At 43.2% G+C, this 26,310-nt stretch overlaps 1 protein-coding gene across 5 annotated transcripts in view; it reads right to left on the reverse strand.

The window, feature by feature from the left end:
* NUP153 (nucleoporin 153) overlaps positions 1 to 26,310 on the reverse strand; it is an 85,654-nt gene that overhangs the window by 21,406 nt on the left and 37,938 nt on the right. For 2 of the 5 annotated variants that reach the window (XM_066992117.1, XM_066992115.1), the window contains exons 1-10: positions 23,543 to 23,847; positions 11,318 to 11,531; positions 8,957 to 9,205; positions 7,616 to 7,755; positions 7,411 to 7,533; positions 5,124 to 5,234; positions 4,948 to 4,986; positions 4,794 to 4,847; positions 2,394 to 2,552; positions 1,255 to 1,307 (exon numbers count right to left, since the gene is read on the reverse strand). In XM_066992117.1, coding sequence (XP_066848218.1) covers positions 1,255 to 1,307; positions 2,394 to 2,552; positions 4,794 to 4,847; positions 4,948 to 4,986; positions 5,124 to 5,234; positions 7,411 to 7,533; positions 7,616 to 7,755; positions 8,957 to 9,205; positions 11,318 to 11,531; positions 23,543 to 23,815 — 1,415 coding nt within the window. In that variant the 5' untranslated portion in view covers positions 23,816 to 23,847. Of the gene's footprint in view, positions 1 to 1,254; positions 1,308 to 2,393; positions 2,553 to 4,793; positions 4,848 to 4,947; positions 4,987 to 5,123; positions 5,235 to 7,410; positions 7,534 to 7,615; positions 7,756 to 8,956; positions 9,206 to 11,317; positions 11,532 to 23,542; positions 23,848 to 26,310 lie in introns of those variants that run through there. The other 3 variants (XM_066992120.1, XM_066992118.1, XM_066992116.1) reach the window with 2 other exon arrangements.

Consider the following 26,310-nt stretch of genomic DNA (forward strand, 5'->3'; position numbering starts at 1 on the left):
AGGAGTTCTAACAAAGACAATTTAGAACAGTTTGAAAAAAACATAATTAAAACCCAGCACCTGATTGCACCTGTACCAGAACCTTAAAGCCAGTCGCTTCCACCCCTAAAAAGGTGGTTGTTGTGAAGTCCAACTTTTAGATGCCAAAACAAAGTGTTGAGTTCTTTCTGCAAGCCAAAGAATGCCCATGGTCACATAAGAATTGCTTGGCAGATGAGCATAGAGTCAACAAAATTCCCTGCTACTGTTCTTTGAAAAGAGCGACCCCCTAAAAACCGAGTGCAAAGTCTCTTAACTCAAGCATTATTACTCAAAACACCATTTGCCCAGAAGGAAAAGCCATCAATATTATCTGGAGGATAACTCATTTGACCTAAACCAAGAAAGCAGTATAACACAAAGCAGTCTCCTCAAGAAGAAATTCAATTAATTCTGCTGGATTTTTTTTATTTTATAGATGAGTTAGCATTTGGCCTCAAATGATTCTAAAGAACACGTGGTCTTCATGTGAACTCAAAGCAGACAATTAACTTCATCATGAAAGGAGTATTAAAAAAAAGAATAATAAATCATAAATCTTCCTCCATGTTTTTGCTTAAAAAATAAAGAAAAAAACACATCAATAAACATCCTCCTGAACTGTAACTCACTTCCCCTACTTCACCTTCTAAAGAATACTTCAGAAAGAATCATCCCATTAGGACAGAGCTTTCAAACTGCAAGCAATTAAATAGCTAAAACTAATAGCTTTTCCCCTAGGGAACATTAGGAGGGACAAATTATTTTGTTATAAGTAAACTGAGTTATAAACCATGAAATATCTGTCAAAGCAAAATTTGTAACACTACAGATTTAGTTAAACTACAAAATGAGCCATATTTCCTATAGAAGGAAAAAATTAGGCCTCCAATAGCAAAGATCCTTTCTGTGGATACAGCATTATAACGTGCCTTGTTTCCCATCTTCATATCCTACTCAGAAGATAAACTTGGGATAAAAAGTGGTGTATCAGTACTTTTATTCTTGCTCATCTTCCTTCCTTTCATAAAAACAACAATTTTCTCAAAGTTCTATTGATCTTCAAACACAATCCAGACTTTGCAGCTCCCTCAAAATACAAAATTTTCATTGGATTTCCCATTCCTTTTACTGAGAACTGTCACCACCTTTCCAAAAAGACAGGCATGCAGACCGTACTGAAAAAGGAGATTTCTTTCTTCCTTCAAGTAAGTTTTAAATTAATAGATGTCATACCTTTCAGATGGTTCTGCTCGCTGTTCTGCAGGCAAAGTCTTCTCTCTCATCCCCTGCAAGTTAAGTTTAGTTCAAGACTTAGCTGAATATGTACAGAATACACAAAGTACCAACAACCACTTCATGTGGTTTTTTGTGGTTTTTATTTATTTATCTGTAATTTTATAGCACTGAATAAACCTCACCTACTTAACGTTGTTCCCTAATTCAGCATTGTGGGTACAGTTCAGTTAAATTTTGGGGCTAAAGTAAGCATCACTGCTTCACTCAGCATTGAGGACAAACTGATAGAACACTAAATCAAATTTGTCAAATCCTCTAACAAAGAAAGTAATTAAAGAAAATGACAAAAATTGTGTGTGGGGGGGGAGAGTTTTCATCAAAACTTGTGTTTACCAGCCCCGTAAAAGGGACATACTTTTCTGTTTTCTATCATTTATCAACAAACAAGAAAAAAAAACCTCTACCCCCCTAAAAACTAAGCAGTTGCTGCTACATTCATTTTAGAACTTTACCAAATGGAGATTGTGCTGGCTAAACAATACAGAGATTGAAAGAGTTAAAAGCAATAAGCAACCAGTATTACTGTCCACTTTGATTTCCAGCCTAAAAAGCCCATACACTTAACACGTGGTCATTTGTACACTCAGACTGATACTGGAAACACAGATGTTTTCACAGATAGAGATGCCCATTTAATTTTGTGGAAAATTTATCTCCATCTACTCCAAAGCAATCAAAACCGATAACTCAGCACATTGTCAGAACTCTCACTTGGAGCACATAGCTCACCTGGAATAGTTTACACAGAACACGAGCATGTCTCATCAGTGACAGCTTTGTGTACTTGAGAATATAAAAGGAAAACATTTCTGTCTTTTAATATTCTTTCACTGAGAACAGGATGACTCAATAGCACATCATGACATCGTGAAAACAACCACAAGACACTGAGTGTTCCAAAAACAGAATTAAATCCATAAAAGCTCAATCTATTTCACAATGGTTCCCACTGCCTTAAAGCTCGCCTCAAACATACTATCAGTACTTTTTGCAAAGATAGGATAACAATTGGTTTGAGAAACATTCCAAGACTGGAAAAAAAAAACAGGCACATAAGGACTCAAAAATGTACTCACTTGGAACTTTGTGTCTACTCTCTGGCAAATTTTGCTGGACTGAGTAGTTGAAGTCGGTGATGGTTCAGAATACCGCGTATAACGCATCGGTTGACGGTTTACCGTTGGTGTCACAAGTCTCTTAACAGGTGGAGGCTGGAATGCATTCTGGGATTCCAGCTTTGAAAGGGAAACAGCAATCAATTTATCCTTACGTCCACCCAAATTAATTCCAATATTTATTGATGAAAACAAATTACAGAACTATAAACCTCCCCCCATCGGTCTTGGCACTCAGTGAATACAATTTGAAAATTCTAAAGACCATTCAACTTGTAGAGGGAAATCACCAGAAAACCAGTAACGAAATCCATAAAGCTATATATAAGTAGCCAAAGTCTGACTGAATTCCATTTCAAAATTTGGCAGTTAGCTTCATAGACAAAATAATTCATGCTACCATAATTAAAATAACCCATGTTCCTAGAATATGCTCCTATCTTTTCCTCTGCCCACACTGTGATTTTTTTTTTTAATAGCTTAATTCATAAATTTAACATTCGAAGTGTTAAGCAACTAATTATACAGGCTTCTGGGCTTCACATTCCCTACATTTTCCCTCTTCAAAGTTACACAAACAATAGAACACACTCAAAAAAACCACCTTGTCAATCTTACAATAATCTCATTCATTAAAATATGATCCAATGCTTTACATGTGCATTAGATGCACTTCAAGTAGTGGGTTTGACTTCCCTTTTCAAAGCATTTTCACAGACCAGAGTTAATTTTTAACACAGACCACTGCGTGTTCTGCAAAACTGACTTAACTGAACTGTCAGACAGAAAAACCCTAAAGGCTACAAGATTTACCGATGGCTCCGCCTGCAGTCTTAAGGATCAGAAAATACAGTCTTAGGAAGCATGCTATTGTTCAAATCAATACCAACAGGAAATTGTTTACGCTGCAGCTTTAATTTCACAGTATCTCCCAGCTCCTAGTAATAGGATTCACACTCTCTCTAAAGTATACAAAAATACATCTTTCTAAAAAATATTACATTCAGTTTGAAACCTTGAATAAGACATGTTTTATGTAAGTTCACAAATCTACTTCGAGTGAACGATGGTTCATTGCTGGTTTTAAAGGTAAAAAAGAAAAATATTAATTCCCCCAGTTAGGCATTCAATACACCAAGAGCTATTCTGCCTGGTACAGTTCCTTGAAATAAGAAAAATACCACATCACTGCTACCCACTGCAGAAGTTTAGCCCGAGTGCACAAGTGTTCCGTCAACCGCATGTTCACTTTAGCAGGAAAACACACGATCGTCTCCTCAGCAAATAACTGCTTCTCATCGCGGGCTACCCTTCTCCCGCCACCATTATGAATTCTAGTATTATGAATAGACAATCTATCTCCTTTCACCCACTGACAGCTGCGTGCAACATTCATTTAGTGGCTGACAATTTCAGGCTCTCTGCTGCAAATCTGGCAGATCTTTCTTAATGCCTTATCACAGGTGTATTGCTATAATATAACTGAGAATTCACACCAGATTTGGTTTTAGTTATTTGGATAATATTTATGATATACTTCACTTCTCCATGCCCTTGTAATTTGGCAGATGGTGAAAAGATGGTCCAGGAAATCTGAGATGTTTGTAAACTCTGAAGTGATTGTAAACTTAATTATACATCCATCCAATCAAGGAATTAGCACAGAAACTTCTTGAGACACTGTCCCTTTTCTCATTAGAACAGAAGATGAAAAGTTTGCACATCTTGTTATTTCCTTCAGTCACCTGATCTTCAAGTGGTCATTTAAGGGTTTTGCAATTTAATGATACCCCTACCTAAAGTCATCAAAAAAAGATAACTAGTTTTCATTTTTTAAAGAAAATGAAAGGAAGTCATGCTTTACCACAGCATTATCACCAGTTCTGTGCTACCTCCAAATAGGAATTTAGGAGCGTAAGATTTATAGCGTCGGAAATTAACAATTTTCCTCCTCTTTACTTTGAATGGTGATAAAAAGCACAAAAACTAGTTTTCTGTGCCCGAATGAACACGGAAGTCTGTACAAAGTCTATATGACCACTCAAGCAGTATTTTTCTATTTGTGATCATTTCTTCAAGAGAAAACTTGCCTCAAGAGGAATTTTAATATGCAGCTTCACCCCAAGTTGGGGGACAAGATAAAACGACTTGGTGTGTTCTAGAGTTGTTGCTCTCAACTTACAAAGATAACATAATTCTTAACCTGAGTAATCTTCACAGCCCATCATCTACTGTGGATACATGCCAATATTAACTTGATTTGATGTCTATGTTGTCACTGAGGTTTGAGAAAATTTTTCTAATAGTGATAAAGCATTGAAAAAGTTATCTACCTCAGCTTAAGACATTATTGGTTCTTACCTTTCTTCGTTTGGACTGGAAGTCAGTAATATCCGGTATATCTATGTCCGGAGGCTGAGGGAAAAAACAAAGCATAACTATTAGAGGGCACTTTTTTTTCCCTGAGAGAGAGGGTTCCCTGCAACAAAAATGTGGGGGTTCATGGTCAACTTACACAATACAGCGGCAAAAGAGATGTCATTCTTTTAGCATCCTGTTGAAAAAACAGCGCAATAAATTAAACCGGCCACAACGTAAGGAAGAATAGTTTTATCTTTATCCTTTGATGGCACATTTACTAAGTTTTATAAACACATGAAGCAAAAACAGATTAAAAGAAGTGCTATTTACCAACAAAGGGCTTGACAGCTTCTCCATTGCCTCCAAGATGCACCGTGCAGCGGTACTTAAGGTAGCGCGGGACCGCACAGTTTCTTGTCTAGCTTTCGCTCTCTTTTGTGCCTGAAAAATTAGCATTTTAAGGTTACAATGGTCAATTCTCAGCTAAGGAGGCATGTATTTTATGTCCCAAGGCTACACTGATGATACAATCAATATATTCTGATGACAGAGAAACATGCAGTCACTGGGAGTTCAAGCCATAAAGAAGAGAATACATTCGGAGTTTAATGAAGTTTACCTTGGGCCTCAGTGCATCTTGCACGTGCTTGTTGCACGAGCAATAAAAGAACTCCGTACTTGTAAAAGGTCAAGACGGATGATGCTAGGACTGCTAAGGCCTCCGAAGCAGTAATCAGGGAAACAGAACTCAAGAAAAGGCTTGTGGTACAGAAAGCATTTTCAGTAACAACATAGACCTCAGAGTTTCACGATGGTCTAAGTGTACCATCTTAAAATCAGTGTATACAATCATAACCAGGAACTAGTTTTACTTCTCTCTTGCTTCCTCCCTTCCCCCAAGATTAAAGTTGGCTGCAAATCTTTGTCTTAAAAGATAAAGATCTGATTTAAACTGTAACAGATCTAAACATTACACTGAAAAAGTAAACTGTGTATTTGCACCACCCAACTTCAAATATCAGTCAAAAACTTCCTTTGGTGTGACTTTTTTTCTTCCCAGGTTAAACCCCTCATATAACCACACTGTGCTTATCACACGATGTGAAGACAGGAAGCAGACCACGCAGCATAGAAAAACACAAGTGAGACTCACAGAACCACAGAATGGTTAAGGTTGGAAGTGACCTCTAGAGATCGCCTGGTCTACCCCCCCGCTCAAGCAGGGCCACCCCGAGCAGGTTGCCCAGGACCATGTCAAGTCAGCTCTTGAAGACCTCCAAAGAGGGAGACTCCACAGCCTCTCCGGGCAACCTGTGCCAGGGCTCCATCACCCGCACAGTGCAAAAGCATTTCCTGATGCTCAGACAGAGCCTCACGTTTCAGTTTGTGCCTGTTGCCTCTTGACCTGGCACTGGGCACCGCTGAAAACACAATGGCTCTCTATGCTCTTTGCACCATCCATTCAGGTATTTATATACACCAATAAGATCCCCCCAAACCTCCTCTCCTCCATGCTAAACGGGCCCAGCAGTCCCTGCCTCTCCTCAGAGGAGAGGTGCTCCCAGTCCCTTGATCATCTTGGTGGCCCTTCGCTGGACTCTCTAGTACCTTGCTGTCATTCACAGCAAGCAGCAAGAAGCAAGCTACTCTCTCCTTTAAAAGCCTAGTATTTTGGTTCCTCTTTTTACCATAATGCAGTAATATTGTAAAAAACAAAAATAGCCGACCAAAGAGGGTTCCCAGCTTTGCACTACAAGGTTTCAAGGTTTCCCGTAAGTGAGGTACTTGTACTGCCCTTTTTCCGTTGCACAAATGGACTGTCAGAACAGAGCCAGCAAACCCGCGTTTTCATTTTCTTCAAATTCCTTTTGATTTATCGATAAAAGTCACTTTCATTTAAATACATTCCTACCAAACCTGATTTGACTTTCCTTTTCGATTCAGCTCTAGCTAATCAGAGTTGTCAGCAGTTTTTATTTGCTATTTCCAAGAACTCTTGGGGGCAAATAACTCTCTCCAAGAACTATATGAATCGTTCAAAACAGAAAGCATGTTACTGCTTATCTTGAGACTGCATTTAGTGCTGCATGCCTCTGTGTAACAGGAGAACAAAGGATCAGCAAAGTTGATTTTAGATATTTTCAAAGACTGCAGGTTTATACAATATATCCATAGCATGAATGTAGGCATGCTTGGAAAAGAAGATCCACAGATAAATATTAGCCAGGTTTGACTACTGTAGCTTTTGCTACCATAAACACAAGTTTTCAAAGTTATGCTGTCATTGGTTTTTTTGCATCAAGTTATTTTAACGTAATGTAGTCAGAGGCAGACAATGGCACTTAAATGGAATTTTTTGAAAGACCTAACAACAGAGGAAACCCCAACTACCAACAACTAGCCCAAACTGTCATTCTTGTTCTTTCTGACAAGTATTACCTGTGGTAAAAACTGTTATAAAAGAATTTAAACAGAAATCAATCTCGTCTATTTTTGTAGACCAAGAGGGAAGAAGAGCAACTGTTATCACATATTCAGCTCCCTGCTCAAAGCTCCTTTGGCAGTGCTGCTTTTTTTATTTCCATCACTATTTCCCACTACACTACTTTTCTCATACCCGATAAGGTTCCGTCATTGGCTGCCTTGATCTTACAGCTGCACCACCATAGGCCGTCTTTCCGGGGTAAAATGGAGAAAACCCAAGCTGGTTTTGCTTAAAAACAGACGTGCTTCCACGTGCCTACGGAAACACAGTATGAAAAGTGGATAGAAAAACAGGTACACATTCAAACTGATTAAAAGAAATACTGTGCAGTACTTACAGGACACAGTCCTCCAAAAACTGATAAACTGAATGCAGGTTTCTTAGAGCTAGCTGCAGAATGCTGCGAGAGGGAATGAGTTCTTTCAGCTTCTGTGGGCCAGAGCAGTGACGATGAAGTATTTTTTAAAACTGCAACATCTGCCAAAATGACGTATGCTAGATGTAAATGCCTCTAGTACGTACAGAACTTTAACAATAAAGATCACACTAATTCAAGTTCTTCAATACAAAAAAATAAGCATGACTTCAGCTTCTTTATATAGATCAACTTCACGTACAGACTGAAAACTAAGTATCACCTACAAACTTGAAAACTGTTCACAGAGCTGCAAGTAGTTTTCACCAATCTTACCAAGTTAATACTGTGCTTCCAATGCAGATATTTTTTTCCTTCAGGCTAAGATAAAAGAGGACCGCATAAACATCAGTGCATTTGTACGGACAAAGCTTTTTTCTGTGTTGGTAAAAGGCTGGAGGCCAGCACAGATCATAATCGCACAGGTTTTAAACCTGGAAGATTCCCCAAAGGCTGCTCTAAGAGTTAACGATCTTCTGCCCATGTATGTTTTACGAAGACACACCAGAAAGTTCCAGTGCACTCAGGTTATATTGCTAAAGCCCAGCAACTCTACTCTCAGCTGTACAAAAGTTCTCTGGAAAACCTGCTGAGCACACGTCAGTCCCTGTCTATATGGGGGACTAGAAAAAGCTGCAAACCTGCTGTTCGCCCTTTCAGCGAGAAGACCTACGTACCAACCTACATCGACACGATGCTTATTTTTTATTTTAAAATGGTGTGCTTTCCTCAATGAATTTGGCAAAAGACATGAAAGTATTGACAGCTGAAGCCTTCTACCAAGAAAGGTCAAAAAACAGCCTATAGCTTATGTCAGAGTAGTTTCTTTATCTTCTCTTGCTGAAACACAGGAAAACATCTCGTGTTCCTATTTGTCACCTGCACTTACTCACATTTAACCAGCTGTCTGTTAGATATTCTGAGTCACTCTTCCTTCTAGACAATCAGCCTAGTTGTCAAGCTACGGCAAGTCAGCCTGATTTCCTACCGTCCCAGTTCAAAATTTACATATAACCTAGCTGAATGTGTATATTTCAGCATTGACTCTTTCTAACATCAGGGTATCATAAACGTATTCCAAAGCACGCTTCTATTAAAAAGGTGATAGGATTATATACTTCTAAAACACTAAAAATTCAATTTAATTCTCGCATCCAAAGTTGACATTCACCTATTTTATTTACTAAGGTGATGTGGAATATTAAAGAACGCAAGGTACTTCACATTAAAAAAAGTCAATTAAACAGAGAACACAAAAATCACCTTTATCAGATGCTCTAGAGGAGAAACCACTGGTTGTTGAGATGTTATCATCGTCTTGTTGAGAGGTAGAATCTTTTATTTCTTTTATGAAAGAGAGCCCAGGACTGCCAATGCCAAATATAGAAGATGTCGAGGGCTGACAAGGTGGGACAGGAGAATCCAGCATGGTGTAATTCAGATGGCTCCGATGAAGAGAGGGCCTTGTTAACACAACTGGGAAGTTCAGTGCTGATCTACTTGTGGATGGTTCTAGACAAGAACAGGGAGATAATTAGCTTTGCTATAGACAAGCTCACAGAAGCCAAAACCTGTTTCCTATCGACAGCCACGCTATTGCCAAGTTCTAAGCGCAAAAAGAGAGAAGCCAAATTTAACTTCTTCCTCACCCAGACAGGGTTGCATCTAACTGTCTGGCTACAACAACAACACTGCTTGCGATACACAGTATTAATGTTGCATCCAGAAGTAGTTAACTATGAGGTTTTACAACACCACATTCTGACCCCGTGCTCAAATGCTCTAACGCTGACTTGGCCGTTCACTAAATCAAACATATATACTCCTTCTCCCATGTACAGCTTGCAATAAGCTTTACAAAATTTGAGATTACACGGTAAATTACAGATAACACTGCAGCTTCCATAATATTGGAACAAAGGTTACATTAATCTGAATACACAACATGAAAATGAACGTTTGCAGTACTTTTTTCCCAAGTTCTTCCATATCAGCTCACGTTAGAGGCAAAACATCATCTCCTACCCATTAACTATTGGGATTTTGACCCAAGGGACAAGGATGTTGACCCAAGTAACCAGATGAGCATTTTTCCCTCTTGAAGCAAAGGGTCTGCAAACAATGCCAGTGGCCTGGAATAGGTGGCCTTGAAGTCTATCTTGCTAAATGAATGGAGCTATGCATGGGTATTTTGCCTGATGAAAGCCTACTGTCTCTCCCAGGAATCTGGGCAATTCAAATGACTTTGAGCCACTATCCTCTTGGTACTTGAACTGAAGCTTAAACTAGTTAGTTCAATCTTCATAACCACTGCAGTACCACTAATTAGCTCTCCAAACCATGAGCAGATTTTTAGGACAGCACCGTTTGAGATACAGAAAGGTATTCAGGCAGAAGGCCACCCAATATAGGCTCCAGCACACTGATACCTCAGAACTGAAGAAACACATTGGTTTCAAAATGTAGTAATAATTAAAAAAAAAAATCTTAAGCATAGTAAGTAACACCCACGGACAGCAACATAAGCTGCAAAAGGTTCCAGGGTGTCCACCTGCTCCTGACCTCCTGGAGTTAGCAAGCTTGCAGTGCAGCTGTTCTTACTGAAAGCTCCTTTCACGCAGTTACATAGGAAAGCCAACATGTGTTCCTCAGTCATGAAGACCTTCTCTATTCTTTTCTCCAAACTCATTCCCAAGCTACAGCTACACAGAAAGCCATCAATCTCCTTGTTTACAATTAGATGAGATTGGAGGCAAAGATATTTCCTCCTTGTTTTTTGATTCTGCCAACAACAGAAGCAACTGACTTTCCACATTATCTATGGTTACCTACGCACGCTCAGACAAAACTTCTTTACTTATTAAAAGCTGACTTCCCCAAAACAGCTAATTTAAGAGAAACTCAAATAAGAATAGATGCAAATTTATACAACAGGACTACAGGAACAGTGAGAGGCACTGGATGTAAGACAAATTAATCTTTCATGAGGTAAAGGACTTGCAAACCTCGTTGCCAACGGTCAAATACCTTTTCAAAGACACCCCCTCCCCCCGCGTAGACCTTAAAGTTATTGAATATTTTAAGGATAATAATCTCATAAACCACGTCCGTGCACAAGTTCCCCAGTTCACCATCAAGTTAACGAGGAACTTTACTAAATTGATCAAAGCCCAGAACAAAAAAAAACAAAACAAAACAAACAAACTCAGGACACGAGACGGAATTTTCCTCTGCCATTCTAGCATCTAGTCTTTTGTTTCGAAGACTGCAAAACAAATTAATTTTTTTAATTGCCTTAGGCAATTAGACAGATTTTCATTCCATATCTTTTAAAAGATGGAAAATGCAACCCAGCACACTTGCAAATGACTTATTTTCAGCATTTAGCACCTGGCTAATAGAGTACCTAAAGTTAACTGATGCCTTCCAAGAGCATAAGATGTATGCTTCGTAACTGTGTATACAGTTTAAAGCTAAGACGGTTTCACAAACAGTTGTTTTGACTTTTTTTTTTTTTCATTCTGTCAAAACCCTCATTCCAATTTCCTTTTGAAATTCAGATTCAAAACTAGAAATCTGTGAATAAATACAGATGGCCAGAATTCCAAATGATTTTTCACATACCTTGCCTACTAATTCCTGCTGGTTCAGGCGTGAATCTCTCATCGATTATGGTATCTTCATCTGCATAATCGTGGTGATAGTTTACCGGAGTCTCCTCCTGGTTTGCAGATTCATTTCTGTCTACACACTCCTCCTCACGCTTATTGAAATACTTCTGCAGCCATGCCGGTACAATATTTTTCACAGTTTCTGTCATTCTGCTAATTAGTCCCTGCTTGAAAGAAAAAACACTTGTTTAATTACAGAAACACAGTCAACAGCATATGCTGCGATACCACCTTCCACGGACCTTGAAGACAGATATTATACAGCAAATATTCAGAAGACGACGACGAGGTTGATCCCTGGCATAGGATCGCTACACTTCTGGTAAACCTAAAATTCACCTAAGATTGATTTACAACTACCTATCACTTTCTGCACTTCCAAGTGACCTTGGCAAGGTTCAAAGTTTTGAAACCTCTGCCAAAATTCACCAGCAGGTCGTCAATCTGCAAGGCTATCAGGAAACTCTACGCCTGAACAGCTCCTGACCTACAGACTTGTTCCAGGACTCTTCCTCTTCGCACCCTCACGTGAAAACCAACTAAACCAGAAGTTCAGCAATTATCTACTGCGACAGTCAGGACCATACTACCCATTAAAATCAGTGAATCTAAATATTTTCAATTTTAGTAATGCTGAATTGCAGTGACTATACGCACAAAAAACAGTTCTGCTCTCAACAGTCAGGCTAACCCAGAAGATGTCCTGGAAGAAACACAGCTATAGCTGAACAACAGTTGCCTCACTACAGGACCATTAAATAGATCCATTTTGATTAAATTTCATTTCACGGTACATTAAAGTTTTGGACCTCCAAGCACTGCTATTCTGCAATTACTGCATACATAAAAGCCATTTCCATCTTGCCAATTACAAGTTCGTTGCGATGCTTACGCCCCATCTTTACGGAATGCTTATTTGTCGCACTGGTTTAGACGGTCGCTCGTTCCCTGCTGTTCCCTCAACATTTCAAGGCAACCCCCTGCCAAAGCCCAGCCGCACGCCGCAGATCACCTGCGGCACAGGTTTCCCTACCTCTTGCACTGCATACAGCCACACGACGGTCTGCTCGCCTCCCTGCTGCGAGCAAACACGAAAGCTAACTCAGCAACTCCAACGCTTCGAAAAATGAAAAGTGGCAAGAGTTGAAGAAGTTGAACAAAAACCTGTGTATCGGTTGCTAACACATGTATCGCGGGTTCTGGCTGGGTCTGTACCAACGGCTCTGCTCTCCCACTTCTCTGGTGTCAGGCAACAGGATTTTCTACTCTAAATTATTATTTGGGTGTCAAAAACTGATAGTGTAGTTTGAACATGCAAAAGTTACAGTCTAATCATTCTGAAACAAGAACCGTGCTGTATTCAACTCTTAAAAAAAATTAGCATAGAAGCCAAAATAAAAGCCTGAATCACTTAGGTCTTCCATATATAATAATGCAAACATCAAACTACAGGAAATATAAGAAAATTAGACACCCCTGAATCTGGGGTTAAGAGGGAGGCATGGGAAGAGGAAGAAAGGAAGACAGAAAACACAAAGCCTTTCCCCAGAAAGTCGTCTTAATTCACTATTTGACATTTTTTCTAATGATCTGTAATTTCATTGTGTACTTGCACGAAGACGGAATAAATATCCAAGGATAGTTGAAACCGCACAGGACACCACCGAATGAACACATCCATCACAGTTAATACATCAAAACACAAGTACAAAATGCTCTGAATGTTGCTATTCTTCTACATAAATCCTAAGCCTCAGCTTCCCTACAAAACCCATTAAACACATCAATGCCACAGCTGACAAACAGTCCAACACACGGTACCAGCGGAGGCAGCCCCCAGCCCCTCATTTCCATGTTCCCCTTTCATTGGGGCAAATATTTCGTTCCTACGAATGGAAGCGTATCAGGAACTCATACGGGTTAAAATTTGCAAAAAAATGTTTAGAATACACCTGTAGGATTTTGTTGCTGTAGAAATCCTCCCGGTACAGAAAGCTGCCTGAGAATCAAGATGGAAGAAGTCACAGGCACTCAGAAGAGCAAACACGCGGTCACCTTTAATAATCTGAGGAACTGGAGTCTAGCTAGACGAATAATTAACCGAGATGACATTTTACCATCCAAACCTAAAGCCAGACTGCTTTGACCCTTTCTTGCATATGGCAGCCTGCCTGCTGCTCCCCACATCATCGGCATTTTAAGAATAAATTGAACCCCGAATAATTTCTCCAGCCCATTCAGAAGCCAGAACTCACGGCAAGTACTGACAGCCTGCTCCGTCCAGCTCATGCGTGGCGGAAGACAAGAAGCAGAGCCTGCTACTTCTGCATGCCGGCGGTTAATGACAAAGCAAGGAAAAGCAAAATATGCTGAAACATACCTCCATTTTCCTATTGCAAAGCAAAACTGTTTATTAAAGGATTGCAAAAGAACTAGGCAGGCGCTGTGAATGAGCCATAGCCTGTCATCTAACATAGATATTGCTAAAAAAAGAAACAAACGCTCCCCTCAGAGGTAAAACACACCCTGCAGACGTGCCCATTCACTAAAAGATTCAAGAAATTGAGAACTTCCCAGTGGTATCTCCTACCTGCATGTCACAGCTGCAAACCAAGAAATAAAGCACCACTGCTGCATTCCTGTCCAGGCAACGCAGTTCAGGTACCACCAACCAACCACGCTTCTAAGCACACAGCCCTGCTGCTCTTGCCAGAGTATTTTAGCAAAGTGCCATGCCTTGCATTGCTTGCAAAGCCAGCATTTTAATTTTACCCTAACCTTTACTCTTCTTATTCCTCAACTTCAGCACTTGGGCTTGAATGCCCTTTCCTTCCCCGTCAGTGGCAGGGCACTCCCCCCAGCACTCTCGTGCCACCAAGCTCCGTGCTTTGCCCATCCCAGGTTCCCTACTGCCATCATTAATCCCTCTAGAGGAGGGACTGTCCCTCTGACAAGGACCCTGCGTGCCCCACCGATACCTGCAGCAATCCAGAGGTGAAACACAGAAGACACGGCACAGGACAACTCTTACAAGCTTACTCCTACTGCAAAATGTGTGTTTCCATCGGCCTGAACTTTTAAACGGGAAGCAAGAAAGAAAAACCATCAAAATTCTGTGTTAGAATGGAGGTAAAAACCTGATGCTTTCAGAATTATGCATATGGTAGTGAAATAAATGAAATGTAAGTGAAACCTACCTATCTTTACTTCACTTACAAGCTCTGAGCTTATTTTACGGGAAAAACTGTATGTTTAATAAGTCTTGCAGTCCCTGCATTACCTTCTGAAGTTCATTCGCTCTCAGTGATTTTATATTGTACTATAGTTTCATTTTGTGAGTATTAAATTAAAAAAAAAAAATGCTTTTCACCTCCCAGCTGACTTCCCCCTTCCGTATTTCATCTTTCAGCAAGCCTAACAACTGGAATATAGTAGACAACACATGCAAAGCGGAAAAGAAGGAAACAGCTCAAGAAATGTACAGACACGTTTCCTTTTGTCACAGGATGGGCTCGTGGGCTGTCCAAAGCCCAGGCTCCTCGTGCCACAGTTATTTATCAGGCCCCCCCTCGATACCCACATTCACTACAGGTGTAACACCCAACAGGCTGCTGCACAAACCCCTGGTTTCAGAGGAGGGAGCTGCTCTGGGGGCTCCCCATTGCCACGGGACAGGCAGGCTCCGAAACAGTTTCACACCACGGAGAGCCCCGGCCGCACATAGCAGCGCTTCAGCCGCTGACTGTGCTCCAGTCCTCCAGCAGATTCAGCATCAGCCCACTGATTTCAGCAGTTTGAGAGCTGCCGTCAGTCTCAACAGTTGTCTGCTCGTCTGAAACGCACTCGCACGCTATTCTCATCCTAAAATAGCAGCAGGAAAGGAGAACAACACACAACATGAAAAAATATCCACTGAAAAGGCCCAATAGCTTACTAATAGGTATTTACAACAGCCCCTCAAATGCTGCGCATCCCAAGAGCCCGCAGCTCTGCTGGATATGTCTCAGTCCATGTATACATACACCACAGCAACAGTAGCTACAGCTACAGCTACCAGAGGCATTCTGCCTTGAGATGCATCCCTAAACAAAAGATACAGACGGGGAAATACTCACCAGGAAACAAACAGGTGTCATAGTTTACTACTTTGAAACACCATTTCTTTAAAGGGTTTCTATTAAGAAAAAAAAATACGTTACAGTTTAACTTCCGAACTTACAAGCGGGCTATTTCTTGGAAAAAAATTCTTCAGGAATAGGACAGTTTTCCCAGCTTGCCAGGGGTCTCTCACCCACAAGTGCTGGCAGGAATACTTGGGAACGATGCCTTACTGGAAAACAGCTATTTTCGTAACGGAGTTGATGTCAATAAGAGACTTAAGTAAATCCCACTATTCGACAAAGGATGTACTAAAAAAATTATCCAGAAAGATTACACACTAACATGAATTCTTCAGAGACGCAAAAAGCACAACCCGATAAAAGAGCTCATTCATTAGATGCACACCTCTATAAGCATCTACTTTTTACCTCCAGCTCAACTCTGATTATTGTATTTTAATTTTCTCTTCCAATTTCAGAAGTCTCAGTTCTTAAAACATACAAATCAGGAAATCCTCAAAAAGAAAACCTGCCCCTGAGGGTGAAGTTCAGCGAGCAGCAGCGGATTGGAGGAAGCGCTTCCCACCACCAAAAAGGATTTCCAGGCTCTCTCCGTCCCCCGCGGTTACCTTGGGCCAGCTCTGGCGCACAGCAGGCTGCTCTCCCTGCTAGCTGGATTCGTTAAGCTGGCAAAACACACGTGTTTCTCTGCCGGACTAATGAATTCAGCTGGCGCGGTGCAACACAAACAGCCCAGGAGGGAGAGCAAGAGCAGGCAGCCAGGACAAGAGAAGGAAGAAACGAGACCTCTCCCTTCTTTTGATCGAGTGTGCACACACATGCAACCGTGTGGATCGTATCAAACCCACCCAGACAAAAATTCACCTGTGGGCTCTGATGTCCTTCGGGGGCAGCCCCTGGTCCAGCTCACCGTGTGCTTACACAGGCGCTGGTGCCAACGCAGGGACAGAAATGGAAACCCGATGTGATCCTCTCTCTTGTGCAGCAGCACGGGCTCAGACCGCCTGCAGACTAACCAAGCTTTTGCTGTTTAGGGAGTGGTTTCGGTTTGGATGGAGGACAGCAGAGTTTTTCATTTAGAAGAAAAAGACAATAAAACTGATGACTTAATACGAACATTATGTTACAGGAATGTCATTAATTACGTGACAGAGGAAAAAACAACTACTTTATTTAAAGCAACTGGACTAGTTCAAATTTATTTCTAAAAATCGTGAAGAAGGGATTATGCTTCCAGATGCCAAAACGAGCCTCATTTTCCTCACTGTAGCTAGCTTTAGAACGAACGTCCCAGGGAAGATCTGGTGCTCTTTTACATTTCAGTGCTGCTTGATGATTTCTCCCATGAAGACACGTCCCACTGTTATCATTTCCACCCAAGTGCAAAAGGCCAGTAGTTGCTCTGATAGGTAAATCCCTATCTAACTCGCCAGCTTAAATCCTTGTGGCGCTGAACGGTCTTATCTCAAGTTTGGTCCACACCTTTAGCCAACAACATTTCAAAAGAGGCTGCAAAGTACAAGACACCTGCCTTCTTGGTAAAAAGCACCACTTTAGGCTGTAGCTAATCCTCAGCAGGTGTGCGTGCGCTCCCTAACAAGATTTAAGAGACACTAAAATGCTGAATCTCAGACACAGCTGCTTTAGCTGCAGCAGCAGCTGCAGTTACATTTGTTGACATTTACAGCTAACCTTCTGAAGCTGCAAAAGTGATGTAGGCTCACCTCAGCTGCAGGGCCGTAACCTCCAGTTACCAGAGGCAGCAACATCCTTCCGGCCACGTGCTTTCGCCACAGCTCAGCTGACAGAACCAAGAGCAACTCACAAACAGAAGCAGCGTCTCTAAATACTATGCTCTTATTGGTAACAAAAAATTGCCGTTGCATTGAGATTTTTTTAGTGACTCTAGGTAATGGCATCTACAAATCTGTATACATTCTACAGTTTTGTAAAGTAAGTTTAATAACAAATACTAAACAATTGCAGCGTTAGACTTATCATGCATCTGGCACAGTTGAACAGCTTGCATCTTTGGTTGATCTTGGAGATTACCACACCTACACCTCTAACAGAGGAAGGAGCCCTGAGACCCAATTGCTTCAGGAAAAGTTTGATTCAAAACACAGCTATAGCTTAAAAGCAAAGTCAGCGAGCTTTCAGGATACACTCGCACGACTCCTTCCAACCACAGAGCTATGGAGACAGTAATAAACAGCCTTGGCAAGGAGAATGAAAATTTTCTGCTGGCACAGGTATTTGCAAAGCCAGCGCATGTGTTAAACCATAGCTGTAGGACCTTAGTGCACACTGCTCGTACATTAGCATGCACTGTTTTTTGCAGCAAAGGTAAAGATTATTATGAATTTATGCTTACTTTAAAAAACAGCTGGCGATCATAACCAAGCCAAACACACAATGACACCAGAAGTAAAAGCAAAGTGCAGTTACAAGTTACAGAATCTCAAAGGAAACTGCCCCCCAAAACGTCAGTGTTACTGCCCTAACATAACCGCTTTAGTGTTGTGCTAATTCCTGAACGGTGAGCAGAATAAATATTTTAAATCTCTTCTTGTCAAAACAAGGGGAATGTATTTGTTACCTCTCCCGCAACAACAAAGAAAAGCAAATACTATAGTTGAGAGGATCTTTTAATTAATAAGTATTTTTGGAAAGCAATCTAGAATACCACAAGGACAAATACTGTATCAGCAAGTTGCAAAACGACTTACGCTTCAGGCAAAGTCAAACAAGCCAGTTCATACTCGCCTTGGCTCAATTTTAAGATGACCCAACTGACTTGGCTTGAAAGCGTTCAGAGAGTACTCACCCAGTCCCTAACAAAGCTGAGGGAGTACCAGCCTTCCTCCAGACGTGGCGACGAATAGCTGTGAAGAACACTAGCTTCAAGTGGCTCAACGGTTAGCAAAATTAATATCTCTTTGGCTTGTAAAAGTGTATTTAAATCCTACCTTCGATTAATTCACTAAAGAGGTAGAGAAGACCTGGAGGGCCTAGGCATAAGGAGAAAGCAGGTCAAGGCATTTAAGGAGCACTATCAAAAAAAAAAATACAGAATGTAGTAGCACAAAGGGAAAATACCTGGGCACAAGGGAACTCTACAAGGGAAAATAATAAATATGCCCAAATAGAGGGCAGTTGTTCATGAAACTGAAGAGATGAATTATTTAACAGCTAAAAAGTAATAAATTTTTTGCCTAATAGCTAAAATTCTGCATTAGAAAAATATTACAGACACTAATTCTTGAGCTTCAGCCATGTATTTTATGTTACAAAAAGCACAGAGGAGTTTTTGTTATGTTCTCTCAGTAGCACGTACCATGAGACGCACATTGGGGAACATCTCCCCCTTCTATCATGACTGTATAAATACAGCTACTCAACACTTCCTAGTTGTACAATAGCTTCACAGAACATCAACAAGATAGCAAAAAACGCAGAATTTTTGCAGTTCAACAAGAGAGAAATGGAAAATTGTACCACATTAAAAAAAGAGACGACTTGTTAAAAAACGGTCTGGAAATAGCAGCCTTAGAGAAAAGTCTCTTAGCTACGATCTCGAGGGCAACGTTGCAATTTACAAAAACTAAAAAACTTTTTTTCCGCAAGCAAAAGAGATGTTGCACCCTATCCTCACAGTCTTCTGAATCAGCAGCTCAGTTCCTCCGCAGCAGGGGAGCAAGAACCAGCGCTAATTACCGGCTGGAGGAATAAATAACGCAGAGGAAATGATGTGCCGCCAGCAGATGAAGGCAACGTGCGGTGTGCCAGCTTACACGGACATTTATTTCATCTGCTTTAAAATCTTCTGTCCTGAGACAACGCTCACTACGATTGTTTTTCCCCAACACTTCACAGCCCCCAAGGCTGTCATGACAGCAACAAAAATAGTAATAAAACAGTACTGCAGTTGTATTCTGCGATTTGTGGTACCACTGACAGGACTGCTAGCCTAAATGAGAGAAAACTCTCAGTATCCCAGTTTAGAAAGTTCTTCCCCACCAGGATGCATTTTTTGCTTCGGGTGGCAGTAAAAAGCCAAGTCATACCTTTAAACATCTGTTCCGCCGATACAATTTGATATTGCTGGGACAGAGACAAAACCTCTCAAGTCAATTACCAGCCCGTTCATTTAAAAGAATCTTTAAATACCCTTGAAGCATTTCTTAACATCTACAAATATTTAGCTCAATGTGCTAACTTACTCCTACACCAGAACAAGCAGGGAGATGCATACAAATATTAACACCATCACCTAAGCAGATTTCAAGATATAATTCTATCGATAAGAATTAAACCAATAAAGTCATACTTGCATAGCTAGCTCCCTATGGATGTGCTTTAATAGATTAAAGATTTTTATAAATTAATATTTCCCTGCTTCAGGTTAACATGAACTAATTTACATTACTCAATAGGATATTCTCGGAACTCTTCAGCAGGAGTTTCAAGATTTCCTCCCAAAATAAACCCGACAGCTTGCAAGACTCCTTCTGCCCGCTGCCTGCAGTCACTGCACGCCAAGAAAATCCCAGGCATAAATCAAACAATCATTTACAACTGGCCCAACTTCAAGAAAAGAGCAGGTGATAACGTAATGATTTAGGCATTGCTGCATATAGTTTAAATTCCTGATCCTGTAACTGCTCTGCCTGGGAAGAATCTTACGTGACATCTCACACGACCTGGTAAAACTCGCCCATCAGACAGAGGTGCTATCTGATCGGGACTCGCCACCTTAAATGAATGGCTTTCTGGTAACATCCGAAGCATAAGACCAATTACAAGTATGCAGCAACTTATGCTGGTTTCTTCAAGGAAAAGGTTTGGATTGTTTTCCTTTATGCCAGCATAGCACATCTACGTTACGAGTATGCACTAGCATATGCACGTGTAAGAAAAATAAAAAAGCCAGCAGAAGTTTCAATCTACAAATATGACAGCCAGTATCAAAAAGCTCTGATATGAAGCTTAACATGAACATACAGGTTTATGGGAAGCTTAAAGAAACGTTTCAGGTAAAACTAATTATTGATTTCTCATGCTTGAATCTGCCCGCACTAGTTTAAAAGTCCAAGACAGTCAAACTTCTCTGACATTTTCATTTGAATGACTGATTATCAAATAAAAAAATAACCCCCAAAGTTATGCTAGCCTCTTCTCCTCCTGTAGGGAAGCTGCTTAATAAGTTAACAATGCGAACAGTCATCCCAATAATGCAACCACGCGAGTAACGCCTACCTAAATGACTGGGGCAACCCAGCACTTAGAAGCACTTCTGGCCGCATCCTGCAGATGAAAGCCCAGCGTTGGACACAGCAGCTCCCTCACCCTCACGTGCTCGGCTCTCAGGGCACAGATGCAGGTGCCCAGGCTCCTTACGCGGTACAGAAGGAGGACGGATATTTCAGCGTGAAATGGCTGAGTAAACGGGTAGCACGCCAAGGCCAGCATTATCTCAAGTCAATGCAATCAGCACGGAGCTGTCCGCACACAGCCAGTAAGAAAGCAGTCCAGGGAGGGACTCCTAGATTCTGCTCCCAGACTACCTAACCCAGAAATGCAGAAAGCTTTTTGTTTCTGAGGATTCCCAGCCCAGAAACCTTTGGGGTGGGTGAGCCTATACTATCTTTACCTAGCAGCACTGTTACTTTTTGTTTGTTTAATACTATAGCCGCCGGCAGTGCCCTTTTTATAAGGCACGATGGTACCCTGAAAGGGAAAATAGCACAGTTTAGTTCCTTCACTGGTGGGGCTATCTGTAGCCGTATCTCCATCTCCTAGGACACTACGCAAGCTGCAAGTCACGAGTGCTCTCTTCCAGACAGCATCTGTTCACCTCTCCTGTTTCATCCGGTTTCAAAAAAGGCACTAGATTTAAAAACAAACAAACAAAAACGTAATGAAGCGGGGCTCTGAACTTTGCTCATCAGGCATATGGGCAGAAAAGGGCAGGAAATAATAGGCTTTGGATGCTTGCTGCAAGGAACATCTAACAGAAAACGAGTAACAAGTTCCGAAACCAGGGGCCAGAACCTGCACGTCTCCATTCTTGGAGGGCAACATTTTCTTATACATCCTCTTTCTGGCTCGGTGAATCATGCGTTCTTTTTCTGGATAGTAACACGGCCTCAGCCAGGAGAACTGAAGATAACACACAGCTTGACCACTGGGATATTTGCCTGGAAAGTGGAAGATGTAGGTTGATCGCTCCAGGCAAAAAAGGAAGCTGAAGTTGGGTCTACCACATTCGGAACAAACGCTCTAACTCATCGTTTTTAAAAACCAGCAGCACCTCCTCTTGCAAGAGCCTTCTAAAGCTGTTGCTGTATTTTGTAGAAGACTGACTCTGCGGCATACATCGGGTACGATCGGAGAATTCCCACCTGACCGAAAGCCCCAGGAACTACGGTTAAATAATATCCAGAAAGCTGACAATCATGAGCTAGGCATCCTGCTAATCATCCCTCCTGCAGGTAGGGGGAAAAAAAAAAGTAAATTAGATCCAGGACTAGTTCCCAGGAACTTTGAAGCTGCTAACTATACTGTCTACAGTGCCCAGGCACCTTCAGAGCTTAATGGTAAGAGACAGAGGGTTTGGTGGGCTGTAATTATGATCACAAGCACACAAAACACATCTATTTAAGTATTTCTAAGAATCGACTTATCGACTAAAGTTGTAGAGGGAAGGATGAGAAAAACAGCGGGGTAGGGATCAGAACCAGAGGTATAACCTCACAAAATCGCATCGGTTGCTTTCGTGCCTCCCCAACTGCATCACTGAGAGACAATTAACATTAAGCCACAGAACCTTCTGCAGAGTGGGCATTGTATTGAAAATAAACTGAAATTAATTGACAAATGCTCTAAGCAAGCTATCTGCTCAAAGCTCGTCCTTTTACGTTATGAACATTTGCACGATTCGTCTGGTTACAAAGCTAACTGCTATAATAAATGCACACATGTAACATCTATCAGTTTGTCTATTTATCAAATCATTAAAATTCTTCCCCGATAAGTTACTGTTAATTTGATCTGCGCTGGATGTGCAGCAGCCATTCTCTGTGCAGAATCCCCCAGATATCCCCACGCACGTGTTTGCTCTGGCACACTCTTTAAATAAACCTACTGGAAAACACGCAGAGATAACAGACAATGGAAAAGTTAGAAAACCATCTCCACTGATTATTTTTAATCCACGTGTAAGGTTTATCAGTTAGCTACACGGTGTCGGCACACGCAAGCTATGGCACTTTCAACATTAATGCACTGTTCAAGCCAGAGGTTTCAACGGTTGCTCTGTAAGCGTGGGGAATGTTTGCATTGCCCTTCCAGGCCAGCTTTAGATGGACAAGATTGATTGTCAATATATGGTATAAGGGACTTGGCATTTCTGCAAGTGATAAAAACCTAACTGAGCAGCTATCCATGCATAGCGCTCCCTTGGTTTTGCATATGATAATCAATCCCCTCAGCTACGTTGCTCATTTCATAGCGGAGAGGTTTTGGCTGAACAAACATGTGCAGAGGGCATCTCCAGAGCATCTCTCTGGGCGTCCTGACATTTCTTAGCAAAGAGCTGCTGGGAGGGATCTCGGCGCGTCCCCCCCTCCAGCACGGGGATTTTCACAGCCCGAATTGACGGACCGCTTTCACCGTCAACCTGCTGTACCCTACAGCACAAACGAGAAGCAAAGCCTGGCAGGTAACGTTCAGAGAATTGATGATGGGCTGAGGAGGGGTGCAGGGAGCGGGGAAAGCCCTGGGGGTGGCACTGGGGGTCCTGAGGGCAGCGGGCTGGGGGTGAAGGGGAGGGGGAGGAGGGGGGTAATGGGCTGGGTAGAGGGGTAAGGGGGTAAGTAAGGGGCTGAGGGGATAACTGAGGGGGTTAGGAAGGGGCTGAGGGGGTAACTAAGGGGGTAAGGAAGTGGGTAGGGGGTAACTAAGGGGATAAAGGGGCGGGTAAGGTAAGGGGGTAAGTAAGGGGGTAACTGGTGGGCTGAGGGGGAAGGGCCCGCTGTGGGGGGGCCGCTCCTCACCTGCTTGCTCCTGGCATAGGGGGGCTTCGCGGCGCCCAAACGGTGGCGCCGCCTCTTCACCTTGCCGCCGGCCGCTCCTCCTCCTCCTCCTCCTCCTCCTCCTCCTCCTCCTCCTCCTGCTCCTCCTCCTCCTCCTCCTCCTCCTCCTCCTCCTCCTCCTCCTCCTGATCGGGCTCCTGGGCTGCCGCCCGGCGCCCCGCCGCCACCGGCCCTGCCACCGCCGGCCATGCCGCTGCCGGTCGCGCCGCTACCGGTCGCGCCGCCCGAGGCCATACCGCCCCCCCCCCGCGTTCGGTGCCGTCACGGGGCCCCCCCGCCCCCCGCCCCCCGCCGCCACGCGCCGCGGGGCCTGCCCTGCCCCTCCCCCTCCCTCCCTCGCGCGCCCCCCCCTCCCGCTGCCGCTCCCGTTCCTCGCCCCGGTCCGGTCCGGTCCGGTCCCGTCCCGTCCCGTCCCGTCCCGGTCCCGCCGCCCTCCCGCTCCTCCTCCCCCCCCTCCTCGCGGCCGCTGGCTGCTGCCGCCGCCGCCGCGCTCCCCCCTCCCTCCTTCCTTTCCTTCGCCCTCCCCGCTCCGCTGCTCCCCTCACGCGGCCAATTGGGGCGAGCGCTCAACGCTCGCGTCAGCACGGGACGCGTCATCCGGCGGCGACGGCCCCGGCGTGCCTTGCGGCCGGGGGGGCGGGGCCGCGCGGGAAAGCGCGGCGTGAGGGGAGCGGGCGGGGGAGGGGAGGGGAGCGGGGTTCCCTCAGGGGCGGCGCCCTCAGGACCTGGCCGCCGTAATGAACCCCGGCCCGGCCACCGTAAGCACGGGGCTAGGAGTCACCTCCAGAGCCTCCCCGCGCCGTGGCGCCGACCGCTGGTGTGCCGCAGCACCGCGCCGGGCGTGGGACGGCGCCCCGAGCCCACAGTGCTCGTCAGAAAAGCCCCGCACCGACAACCGATACCCCCGCACCGACAACCGATACCCCCGCACCGACAACCAACAGCCCCCACGCCGACAACCAACGCACAAGCAGTGTTTTAGGCCGGATTCGTGGCCCCGTTGGTCCGGGAAGCAGTCGTCACGCTAAATTCTACCCCACGGCAGGGGAACGATGGGCATCGTGACAGATCGCCGCCCCAGAAAATAAACACATAAATAAATAATAAAAACGATAACGGGACGTGAATCGTGCCCTTAATAACAGACATTGGGCAGTGAAATCACCGACTTCTGCAACAATCCGTGCTCAGGGAACTGACTAAAACCCCTCCTGCATTGGCCATGTAATAGCTAGGCAAACATCACATAATGCTTCCCTCCCTCATGTACACCAAACCTATTAAGGCAACCATAGTAGTGTGATAACGTGATTTTTCTCCTCCAGATCAGCGTCAAAGGCAGCTACGCTAGGTTTGCTCATAAGTTCAAACGCTGCTTTATTTGTTTATTTAAATGCCATTTTTCTTATTTAGAAGGATTTCCATAGGGTGACAGGCCTTTAATGACACTCACGACTCAGAAACATTTGCCGATGCAGTCAAACGGTGTCTATTAACGCGAGGCACTGAAGTTAATTGGTATTAAAAATGAGCCAAAACGAAAGGCAAGTATCTGCGTGTCCAGCAGAATGACAGCGATCATCACCATTTGATCAATCTTCCCCCCACTCTCTGTTGCAGCTAGGTACAATGAAAAGAGTTTATGAAATCATTACGGGACATTCTTGTAGAAAACTTCCTCAAGCTTGGAAGAAAAAAAAACATTTCAGCTAAGTAAAACAGAAAATAACTGGAAGAAGTGAAGTATGGCGGTGTTGGAAAAGTTGCTTCAAAGACTTGTTTAATTAAAAAGAAGGAAGAAAGCAAGTTCCTACTGCAATCCCATCTTTGTCAAACTGATGGCGGGCACCAGTACGATGTGTTCAGCTAACACAGGCTGGAAGTTGTAACTGCAGCTGTGAAGTTTACCCAGTAAAAAGACTCCGCAAAGCATTGTAGCAGTTCCGATGCAATCACTGCTTCCTGAATTTGTGACTCATGGTTAACACGGCAGTACAGGAAGAAGTCTGGCATTCAGTGTGCTCTTACGGTAAAGAATCTGCCCTGCGCACACCATCCCAAGCCAGGTATGCGCTCCTAACAGGAAAGGACGATAGGCTGATAAGTCTCAGCAGAGGGAAAAAGACATCAGAGAACTACTTTATAACAGCAGCACGCGGGCTGCAACCAACGTTCTCTTCCTCTCATCATTTTCATTTCTGTGGACTCCAAGAGAATACACTCCCAACATTTTTCAGCTCTGGAGAACAAACAGCCCAACCAATCTCATTCACTGAACTACAAAACTGGTATTTTCGCTATCTAGTCCGGAAAAGGAGGCGCACGTCTCTAACGTACAGTGTAGAGACCTTGTTAATAGGCAAAGTCTGCATAAAATAGGTGGCCACAGCCTGATTTTCTGACGTTCAGGGCCTTGGGTCACACACCACCACAGTATCAGACTTAATGAAGTCACCAATCTATGTGGGCCTCTCGTTACACAGGTCACATGTTATGGACCAACCTCTCAAAGGCCAAAAACCAGCACTGATACTGCCGGGCCAACACACTTCTGTAGCATCCCATTTCTGGGTGACAACACAATGAATGTTTCCACAAAGTACCCGATGCAACCTAACTACTGTGTTTGGTGATGCAAAGCAAGCCGTGTCAAAGCAGCGTAGCACCCAGGCACATTCCTGGAAGATGTTTTGCTGCTCACGTTGAAGAAAATAGATAAAAAAATCCTG

Source organism: Anser cygnoides, chromosome 2, assembly GCF_040182565.1.
Source record: "Anser cygnoides isolate HZ-2024a breed goose chromosome 2, Taihu_goose_T2T_genome, whole genome shotgun sequence".
NCBI lineage: Eukaryota > Metazoa > Chordata > Aves > Anseriformes > Anatidae > Anser > Anser cygnoides.